At 49.1% G+C, this 11,753-nt stretch overlaps 1 protein-coding gene across 1 annotated transcript; it reads left to right on the top strand.

Moving 5' to 3' along the window:
• The first annotated feature begins 8,716 nt into the window (after positions 1-8,716).
• On the top strand, positions 8,717-10,827 carry LOC147659501 (uncharacterized). Its single transcript, XM_086951696.1, has one exon. The coding sequence runs from the start codon at positions 9,326-9,328 to the stop codon at positions 10,499-10,501; it is 1,176 nt and encodes a 391-aa protein (XP_086807822.1). The 5' UTR covers positions 8,717-9,325; the 3' UTR covers positions 10,502-10,827.
• Positions 10,828-11,753: the final 926 nt, after the last annotated feature.

Genomic DNA, 11,753 nt, shown 5'->3' on the forward strand with positions numbered 1-11,753 from the left:
GATTGGAGTAGAGTTATATAGAGTGGTGTGGGGTAGATAGGGATGGATGGGTGTGGTAGATTGAAGTGGGGTAGATTGGGTTAGGGTGGGATAGATTGGATCATGGTGGAGTAGAATGGAGTGGAGTAGATTAGGGTAGATTTGAGTGGGGCAGATTGGACTAGGTAATTAGTATCTACACAGGTTGATTGAGCAAGTCTGGAGAGGGAGCCATAAGCAGCGGCAGAGCAGAACAGTGCAGAGCGCCGGAGGATGGCGGCAGTCAAGACACGAGCAGTGAACTCCCTCTGGAACAAACAGAAGGAGCCGGGAGCGGGAAGCTGCAGCAGTAGCGGAAGACTGTGCTTACAAGGGAGAGGAGTTGGCCAAACAGCTAGTGCGTCCGACCTCGAATCTTGGGAACTTGGTTCGAGTCTCTGCAATGACGCTGAACATCCTGTGATTCTGGGCAAATCACTTAATCTCCCCGTGCCTAACAAAAATGAATGTGTCCTCATGTAATGCAACTGGTGCTATGTAAAGCACTCTGAAACCCGATTCGGGTCAATTTTGCACTATATAAACTCTGTAAAAAAAAAAAAAAAAGGTGCCGAACAACCTCCGCAGGCACTGCATACTGATAGACACTGCCATACTGCCATACCCCGCCACACTCTCCAAGCCTGCCGAGTGTGGGTGTGGTCCAGTGCGGCCCCCGAGGTGGTGGCTGGTGGTGAGCCTGCACTGTGTAGACCGCGGCGGGGGTAATCAGCTGCGTCAGTGACATGGGAACCGTTAGTTGCAATCTTGGATCTTTCCTGGCTCTTTTCTTGGCGTTATCACCCTTGCCAGACCCAAGCACCCCAGGATCCAGGGGGGGAGCGCTGAAGCAGTTGCGTTCTGGACGAGACACTGCATGAAGACGCCGGCCCGAGTTGGGTTGACTCAGCTTCAGAGCCGGTAGCGGTGTCCTTCTCCTTGCTGCACCTTCCCCCTCCACCCTCCTCCACTGCCTGCAATCTTCCGGCTAGCGTCATGAGGCTCACCAGCTGCACCAGGGAGGAAACATCCAGCAAGGGCGCTCTATGCACCAGATCCTGGGTGCTGGACGGTGGTTTGGCAAACAGAAGGCTACATATGAGATCCCAGTGAGTTGGGGAGAGGGCATAGTAAGCCAGAGTCCCGCCTGCACTCGTACAAGCCGCACACGACAGTGTGGTAGGGGGTAGCTGGTAAGTGCGGCTGTTCAGCGGGGGTGGCTCTCTCACCTCCCCCCACCGCCTCCCTCCTACATCCCAGTACTCAGCACCCGGACAAGGGTGAGGACGCCAAATTTCAAGCACCCCGATGCCTGTAAAGATCATTTAAAGTCTTTCAAAGCCCATGTTGGACGAGGTAAAGTGCAGCGGACCAAAGGGGAAAAAGATAAATAAATCCAACGTGTGGACACAGTCAAACGACCAGCAAGGTTGGCTGTGACTATTGTGGTCTGGTGGCCTGGTGTGGCCCGCTCAGACAAGTGCACCTGCGGCCGTGTGACGTGTAAAGGTGACAACATACCAAAACACCAAGTCCACTAACCATGCGATCGGGCAGGGTGAGGAAGACACTTGGAAATAAAGTTGCCGCCCTAAAAAGACTTGCCAAAAAGCAAAAAAACAGGAAAGTAGCAAACGTAAATGGAGCAAGCGCCACACTAGAGAGCCCATTCATTTCGCCAGTAGCCGCCATGTTTGAAAAATCAGTGGCAAACACAAAATTGACCCAAAACTCAAGATTCCAGTTTCTAAAGGACCCCGGGTCACCTATTTGTGTATTTGTGCTACCCCCGGAAACACATTGGGGCTGATGACCCCTTTGGCACCCCCTAAATATCATACAACATATAGATCTAATGGGGGAAGAGCAAACTCAAGTAACCACCTCAGAGATACTAAACGCAAACCCCATTGAGATTGAAAATCCAGGCACATGGAGTGAACAACCAATAGATCAAGGCGTAGTCCAGCCAGTGGGACCTTACTGCAGAACACGCTTACAATAACAGCGATAGTACACGCTGCACAAGAAGATACTAGCATCAAAACAGAGCATCAAGAGCAACTATTTGCTTTTAGCAAAACCAATGGAGAAAATGTGCCAGGTAGTCTGGCCTCAAAGCAGAAGATTCAAGATCACAACGTCTCAATGAGCTTCTCCTCTCAGGCCTCTGTGCATGGTCAAGTAGTCAGCCCACAACATTTACAATCAAGTACTGAAGACCTTGCTCTTTCATGGTTAATTTCACGCCAACCCATTACAAATTTGGATGAGTCGCAGGTGAGTAAACCTGCAGTAGGCACACAGGCGGTATGGACAGAGGCCCAAGAAGAAGTGGAGAATCAGCTATTTAGTACCAACTATACCAGTGGGCAAGATAAGACAATAGAGTGTAGAGCAAACTCACTATCCAAACAAAACGAGAGATCTAGTATACTTGAAAAAGGGGCAAATAATGACAATAGCGACATTATGTGCAAACAGAAGTCCTCCCCCGCTATTGCAAGCATTACAAACATCAACGGCTGCCTTAATAATGCTGTCAGATAAATTGTATATACAATAGATTTAATGAAAGTCATTGCATCATATATAGCAGGAATAAATGATAAACTTGATAATCTAACCTAATTAAAAGAGTGCAATCAGATTATTCCCCGCAGGAATCGGCCTGCACATGTGGGCCAATATTAGACAAGTTGAGTTTCCTACCAACAATGCTTGAACAGACACTTAAGCTTAACAAACATCTGGTCACTCCAGTTACTTACTAAGAGACTTTTCATATAAAACGATCATAAGTAATTACATTTCAGATTCAACCACAGGTAGCTGCAAAATCCACTTTAGAGCTTAAGAACGAATCTCAGCTGCCCTCTGCACAGGGCAGCGAATGGAAAAGAGCTCCTGTAAAAGCTTTAATCACTTCAGGGCTCCGAGAGTACCCCAAGACTGAGGGAGGTTCACCTGTCCCTGGAACCCTGTGCGCCTGAGTCAGCTGCTCTGGCCGCTGCTCCACACCTGTCCCCGGAGCCCTGTGCTCCGGAGTCGGCTGCTCTGGCCGCTGCGCCACACCTGTCCCCGGAGCCCTGTGCGCCGGAGTCAGCTTCTCTTGCCCCTGCACCACATTTGTCCCCGGAGCCCTGTGCTCCGGAGTCAGCTGCTCTGGCCGCTGCGCCACACCTGATATTCAATACTGAGGCTGACTTGGGAAACTGACGGGTTTATTGAGTGGGATGGAAATTTGGATCCTTTCTTACAACTGTGGCTGTCACTCCTCATATTTACATTTATAAATGAACCGACACTCTTTGCTTCTCTTTTTCTTGTCTGGGGTGAAATATTTAAATATTTAATACAAAGATACAGTTAAAAACCTGTGCTTTTGAGTCAGTGGAGGCTGGGCCTGGCAGGACTCACTGCTGATGCTGACTCTGCCATCAATGACCCGGAGACTATTCACACTCACAGGAAAAGAGGAGCTCCAAATCCTTCGCTGCTTGTGCTGTCGCTGCTGCAGATGACCCGGACGGTATTACCTACAAAGGCCAGGAAAAGGCCCAGTTCTGCTGCTGGCGCCGACTCTGCCTCCGGTGACCCGGAAGTGAATGCGTGTATAGTTTGTTATAACAAGTACGAAGGAAGCTACGAGGGAGGAGAGAGGGTGAGACTCAGGAGGACCCAGAGCAGGGGGGAGAGGGACGTTCCATTCATGTGGGGGGCTCCGCTCGTTTGTTTCACCCGCAGTCAATATATAATTGAGGCCCCTTTTTATAACCTGCCCGGGGCCTGTATTGAATACCAGCCCCACCTGGGCCCGAGGAGGAGCGGGGGTGGAGGGGTGCGCTGCTCTCAGGGAGGTGCCAGATGGAGCTCGAGGCCTCCGCACCTTCTTGGTCTCAGTTTCGGTTTCATGGCGCACTTCCGGTCCCCGGCTCGACACACGTGACGTCTGTACTGCTTCCGGTCTCGCCAGCGTCCGCAACGGACGGGACAAAGGAGCCGCCCGGCCGCACTGTGAGTTATTCCCCATTTCCGCCCCGTCTCTCTGTAACTCCCCTCCGGTGCCCCCCCCCCCCTCCGGCGTGTGAGGGCTTTATACGAGTATGGGGGGGGGGAGTTGGAACTGGGGGCCCCCTCTCCCGAGGGGCCCGGGGCCCTCGCATACTCCGAGGGGCCACAGCGCTTCCACAGCCGCCGAGGCCTCAGCTGGCTCATGCATGACACTCTCATTGCCTCACTGTACTTATGCGTGACATTCAGCGCCGAATGAGTGACACTTGAGTGACGCCGTCTCACGAATCAAAATAACCAATCCTGTCCACGGGGCGGAGACATGAGGCGTCACGAGGAGCTTTAGAGCCCCTTGAACTGCTGCAGAGCCCTGAAGTGAGAGGTCACATGGCGCCAACTCTGGTTTGTTTCTGCAGCTGGGTGAGCTTTGAATGCGGGGATTTGTATACAGACAAGAGAAAACTACTATTCCCAGCATGCAAAGCGTTTAGAGCTAAAAAGGCAAAACCCACTTACATTTCACAAGGGGCCGCAGCTGAGGGCTGGACACTGCAGTCCTTGGTCTCATTGAGGTGACCCTGTGAGCCGCCCTCTAACACAAATGTTCTCTCATTTATAACTTCCAGTCTCCCCCCCCCTCCCACCCCCCCACTCACACACAAGCTCCAGCAAGGCCTGGCTCAGATGCTGCTCAGTCCGCAGATTCACACTTCTCCCACTTTGATTATTGGCTTTGTTATTACTGCATCAGTTACCAGATATTTTCTCTCATACTGGCCACTTACCTTGAGGATTGCCTGGCTGTTTTTATACTGCCGACACCAGTATTTTACTTGATCTCGCCAATACAAAAATTGTAAAAAGCACAAAAAATCAGTATTTTCCCCTCTAATCAGTACATACTTTAAAAGCAACAATAAGCAGATAGAAGTATAGTTTGGAGTTGGCAAGTTAATGATCAGTGGTTTAGAGTAAAGAAAGATAGAAAGGTCATCGTAAAAATGAATAAACCCTATAAAGACTACTTTTTATAACTTTCCATGGTATGCTTGAGCCTTAAAACTATATAAACAAATGGCAGGCATTTCTTTTGAAATTGCGGCAACCCTACTTACGAGTGGGGCATGCTGGAGGTGTCAGAGGGGTCTCAGCGCTGCTTGTTGTTTCCATTAAATGGTGCTGACGGCTGTCATGACGTAGGCAGGGGCAGAGGCTATTTCTCGGTGAATTGGGGCAGCTGCAAGTCGACCAGCCGCAAGTCAGGCATCAGTCCGGTTCTTCACATATTTATTGACCTCAGTCAATGCTGCTGGTTAGCTGCTTCAGGGAGAGGCTGTCTTGGCCCCAGAGGAGAGGCGTCAGAGCTCTCACAATGTACCGCAGCCATGAGCGGCCGCTGCTTTAACAGTACTGCAACCTACAATCTGGCCTTACGGTGGCCTGGTGCGCTATACAAATAACGTGGCTTCAGCCAGGTAAAGTGCCTAGCTCGCTCCATCCCCAAGGCATTGCACCAAGCTGTTCTTAAAGCCTCCTCAGATGCGACCCGTCACTTGAGCTTCATTGTCCGGGAACTGCGAAGTTAACAACTCCACAACATCGAACGGCTCTATAGCTCGAATTGCGCTTAATGTGCTTATAGGAGTCGTGTCTAACATTTCTTTGTAGACAGTTCGTTTTTTAAATGTTTAAACTCGTAGTTTTTTAGTCTCCCGACGGGACAGCAGTCAGAGCACTCCAGTCGACTCCACTCGAGTCCCCCACCGCTCGAGAATCCAACCTCACTTCCTTCCAAGACGTGAGGTCACGCGCCAGCCAGAACACAACCACTGCAGAGGGCAGGCCCTACCTCAGGTCTCAGTATACTTGGGAAGCGACTCTGTGACAGTCAGCTGCGTGCACCAATTTCAAATGCACCCAGGCTGGCATGGCTAAAATGTAACATTTTAGCACTCAGCCGCTGCAGACAAGCTCATTAACTATTTACTGAGCCTGCCGGGGAGCAGCAGAGCCAACGCACAGAGGTGTCACAGGCGCCAGCGGAAAGCAGCCTGGCGTGGCCAGTTTCAGCGCTGGCACAGTCTTGAGACAGTGGCATTATAATGTGTGACAATGCATTTCAGTGCGGTGATGCGGAACACCACACTGAAATGCGTTAGTCGCGCCTGATGCGTGATACTTGGCAGGCCTGCACATTGGAACACCCGTGACTGGGGCCATGGAATATACAGAATCATCATTCAGTGATGCTTAGACTGAAGACCTGTAGTATATTACACCACCCAGCGTGGGCTTTACCCGAGGAGTCGGGGTGCATTACACCACCCAGCGTGGGCTTTACTTGAGGAGTCGGGGTGCATTACACCACCCAGCGTGGGCTTTACCTGAGGAGTCGGGGTGCATTACACCACCCAGCGTGGGCTTTACGCGAGGAGTCGGGTGCATTACACCACTCAGCGTGGGCTTTACCTGAGGAGTCGGGGTGCATTACACCACTGTAACCGGTGCGGGACTCGCGGGGACAGAAGAGAAGGACAACAGTCGGGTTCTTGTTACAACGGGCTTTAATGAGTCCAACAAATGGTCAGAACAAGTCTTTCTGATCAGGGTTGTACGGCGGGAAGATCGACTTCGGGACCTTCTCCTTCGGTGCTTGACGTACAGAGTCCTCCGATAGCCGGTCTGGCTTCGTCGGGGTTTGGTATCGTCTGGTCCGTCTTGACAACTCCTCTCCCCCGGGCCGTAAGGAAACAAAAGAAAAGGCAGCAAGTGAGGTGGTTGTCCTACTCGGACCGTTACTACCGGTAAAAGGGAGTGAGGAAGTAAACCCACACGTGCTCCGAACCTATATACAAGTGAGTGGGACGCGGGTGTGCTCAGGGTAGGGAAAACCGGGAACCAGGGACTCCGCTATTTTACAACGGGACCGCCCTTCCGTCCCACCCAGCCCTTGAGCCGATTACGCACCTGGGCAAGCCACACACCTCCCCCGGGTGAGTGGCTGGGCGGCTCGTGGGATCGGTGGCCTCCAGGCGTCTCCTCCTCGGACAGGACTTCTCCTCCAGTATGCGACTCCTCCTTCCAACTTGCTTCCGTCTTTCTCCAACCTGTCTCCTCTCCAGGTGTACAAGCACACCTCGTCTCCCTGTGCTTCCGCCTTTGACGGCGTTACGTCGTCCTGGAACTCCGCCCACTCGTCCTCACCCTGATAGTTAAAGGGCCAGTCCCCGTCTCCTTCTCGGCCTGACGCAGCCTCGGATCCAGCCCCTCGATAGTCCATCTGCTGAGGGATACAAGAGGGGGTATTTGAAGTACGTCTCGTAGTCCATGGTGATTGATCAGGTCGATCCCCCCCATAACGGGGATCAAAGTCGGGGACACCCCGTTACAACCACCCAGCGTGGGCTTTACCTGAGGAGTCGTGGTGCATCACACCACCCAGCGTGGGCTTTACCCGAGGAGTCAGGGTGCATTACACCACCCAGCGTGGGTTTTACCTGAGGAGTCAGGGTGCATTACATCACCCCGTGTTGGCTTTACCCGAGGAGTCCGGGTGCATTACACCACCCAGCGTGGGCTTTACCCGAGGAGTCGGGTGCATTACACCACCCAGCATGGGCTTTACCCGAGGAGTCGGGGTGCATTATACCACCCAGCGAGGGCTTTACCCGAGTAGTCTGGGTGCATTACACCACCCCGCGTGGGCTTTACCAGAGGTGTCTGAATGCATTATACCACCCAGCGAGGGCTTTACCAGAGGAGTCGGGTGCATTACACCACCCAGTGTGGGCTTTACCTGAGGAGTCAGGGTGCATTACTCCACCCAGCATGGGCTTTACCCAAGGAGTCAGGTGAATTACGCCACCCCGCGTGGGCTTTACCAGAGGAGTCAGGGTGCATTACGCCACCCCGCGTGGGCTTTACCAGAGGAATCAGGGTGCATTACGCCACCCCGCGTGGGCTTTACCAGAGGAATCAGGGTGCATTACGCCACCCCGCGTGGGCTTTACCAGAGGAGTCAGGGTGCATTACGCCACACCGCGTGGGCTTTACCAGAGGAGTCAGGGTGCATTAAACCACCCAGCGAGGGCTTTACCCGAGGACTCGGTGTATTACACCACCCAGTGTGGGCTTTACCTGAGGAGTCCAGGTCCATTACACCACCCAGCGAGGGCTTTACCCGAGGAGTCGGTGCATTATACCACCCAGTGAGGGCTTTACCCGAGAAGTCGGGGTACATTATACCACCCGCGTGGGCTTTAAATCAAAGAACTGTAGTATATTACATCACACATGTGGGTTATACCTGATGAGTCTGAGTACTTTATATCATCCACACACGGCTAGACCTGGGGTCTCCATGTTATAAGATACAGGGCAGTACTTTGGTGGCAGGAAAGATTAGATTGCCACATATTTGAGATGTCCGTAATGCAAGTTGACATGTTTGTGATACTTCACGTGTCCTGGAATATTTCATTTTTTTGATTACTTTGAACTGTTTGTTTATTTTTATTTATCACTACAAGGAGTAGACGTTTTGCATAAAATATTTTTCTGCTCATTTTCAAAGGCTTAAAAGTGGAATGATAAATTGAATTATGTGATAAGTTGTTTCAGCAAAGTGTTCTGTATTAAACTGTACCTAATGGTCAATTTCAAATGTCTTTATACCCAACAGAGAGCAGACCCATGCAAATACAACCAGATGATAAAAAGCAGAGAAGAATTTGAAAAACTGGAACCTTCCTATTTCCATGAGAAGAGCAAGAGATAAAAACATTTCATTTTCAGAAACCGATGAGTCTAGTAAGAGAAAAAGGATCATAACAAGCCGACAAGTGTGATCCACTGTAAGTGAAAATTTGAGCTAAAGTCTGCTCTTTACTCGCTGGCCTACACAAAATAAACTCACAGCCAGAATGCTAACGTTACAATCTGGTGGCCAACATCAACTTGGTACTTGTGTAATGCGATTATCAATAACAGACTCTCTTCCATGTCTTCGATTATGAAGATTGAGAAGGATGCGTCCTGATATCGCAGTGAATTGACAAGTAATTGAGTCTCTTGGCTTTGATGTGTCCTTGGAGCGTTACCAGCATTAAAAACATTTGTATCCTCCTTATGATCAGCGACAGGCGGAGCATCCTGGCGGTCAGCCTATGCAGGTAAAAGCACCACTCCCCAGTGCTTGATGGACTGTTGTGCGAGGACCAGGCCGTCCTCTGCTTCCGCTTCCTTCGACTGAGAGTCCTCCTGTAGAAGCCGTTTTTATACACTTGACCTCCGCATGTGCATATCCCGTGGATCAAAAAGGATGAAACGACTCTGGTTAGCAGCTCGTATTCGTAGAGGTGAGAGTGGGGTTGTTTGGAACCCCTGTGCCTGCAGCAGCATCAGCGCTGTACCTGCCACTGAAGAGTGTCCTGATGCAACCGCACAGTGTATCAAGATTAAGAAAGATTATCTTCCACCAAACTTTCCAAAACACAAAAAGGGAACAGGTAAAGCCGATGGTAATGTTGAGACACCAGTCAGTTTAGAAGAACATCAGAAGGATAGGCACTGTAACTGGATGAGCTTAAAGGATGAAACTCACAACTCACAGGAGGAATATACTGAACAGAAACCAAAGAAGCCCGACAGCTCCCCTGAAGGACTTGAAACAGAAGTGCCTTTCTCAGAAAACAATGAAAATACAACTGTGCCATCTCTTGACCCAGAACAATTTGACAAAAGGCAAAATGAGCCAATATCTGCTGCAAACACACAAGATAAATCAACTGAAAGTGGACAGTGTGCCAACACCAGGCCAAAGCTGAAGAAAGCGAGAGATAAAAACAAGTCCATCGAATATATTTGTGCTAAATATGGGAAAAGTTTTTGCAGACCAACAGAGCTTCTCAAATACCAACGAACATACATTGGCGATAATTCAGCAATGTTTAATGAATTGGGGAAATATTTTAAAAGATTTCCAGCCAAAGATCCGAAAACAGAAATACAAGAGAAATTATCTCCCCCTATTGAAAAAGAAAATATTTTAAATATCCCACCATCATTGCAAATACATCAGCACAAAAAGACAATTGAAGAAGAGAAGCCACCCCCAAATACCAATAATGACACAAATGTCACTAGATCTCCATTCCTAGTCCCACACCAGGACACAAACATCGAACCCACTGAAAGTGAAAAAAGCGTCAGTGGCTTATCCTCCATCCAGAGACGACCTGAAAAACCCAGTGGGAAACGGTACCCATGTACAGAGTGTGAGAAGAGTTTCACTGCCTCATCAACACTAAAGAGGCATCTTGACATACACATAGGGAAACGATACGCATGCACAGATTGTGGGAAATCATATGGCAGAATCGATCGTTTAAAGATGCACCAAAAGGTACACACAGTAAATAAGCCACATCCGCGCACTGATGTCAGCAGTAACTTAAATCTAACTGAATAAAAAAAATACACCAAACAGGAGACAATAACTCCCATGAGAAACTCAGCACAAGTAGTGACCGTGGAAAGATGAAAGGAGATTTACAGACTCCTCATCCATGCATGCACATGAAAGAATACATCCAGGGGGATAAAAAGAAGCAGATAAAAGTCCTGAGGGTGGGGAGAAATTTCTCAGGGTAACAACGTTATTCATTCACCAGCAAATACATATCAGCGAGAAGCCATTTTCATATAGTAAATGTCGGAAGAGTTTAATCTGTCATTAAGTTTAAGTCTACACCAGAGAGTGCATGTGTTCATCCTTCACTCACCAACCTTCATGGAACATAAAAACAACATCCGTCTCAAAACGAGTGCATAAATGAAAGAAAACTGCAGAAAATGACAGCTCACACCAGCGTGGTCACCAGCACCACTCAACACAACCCTTGTTTGAAAAACAAGGGACTGTGATAGTTTAGGAGATTAGATAACTGGACCTAACCCCAAGTAGCATTTCCTGTGGATACAGGTGATGAGAAAGATGCCCAGACATTGAAAAGTATTATACCTTCTATTTACAGTGCTTAAAGTATAGAACTGTGGTGTTGAGCGCTATAAGAAATGAAGTTATTTCATGTATTGATGGTATACTCCACTTTCTAAAATTATAAAACCACGCTGGGCTTCCAGTCCATTATAGGCCTTATTTTCGGCCTCTCTTTAGCAGTCAGAGAAAAGCTCAGTTGTGACATAACTACAATCTATGCAGTTAGAGCAGGGCAACAAAGAATGAGTGGGGGGGGGGAACAGTAGCTAAACAGAAAAATTGAGAAAGGAGTAAAAAAAGTGAATTGGGGTCTGCCTTTTTCTGGAGGTCCAAGACCGGGGAATCTGAAAGAGCCCTTTACCGGACAATTTAGGTGGCCTTTCGTAGTGGAAAGTCAGAAATGTGGTATAATTACTTCTTTATGGACTTGCAAATGGAATGAAGTGACTGGCCATAATGTTGGCGAGAAGAGAACTCCGTCACCATTGCGACGGAGATCTCTCCGCCAACATTTAAATTGGGCACGAAGTGGTGCAAGAGATGTTTGTCCGTAAAGTGAAACTCGTATTACTCATTTCTTCATGTTGTTTAGGAGCAAATATTTTTATTGGCAGACAATTGGGCAAATCACATACACAAAATACCGCCTACAACCCATTACGGACAAGCCGCGAAGTTCAGATGCATACCGAGGAGCAGAACCAAATACAGCACAATAGCA

The sequence above is a fragment of the Lissotriton vulgaris genome, unplaced genomic scaffold, assembly GCF_964263255.1.
Source record: "Lissotriton vulgaris unplaced genomic scaffold, aLisVul1.2 SCAFFOLD_1022, whole genome shotgun sequence".
Classification (NCBI taxonomy): domain Eukaryota; kingdom Metazoa; phylum Chordata; class Amphibia; order Caudata; family Salamandridae; genus Lissotriton; species Lissotriton vulgaris.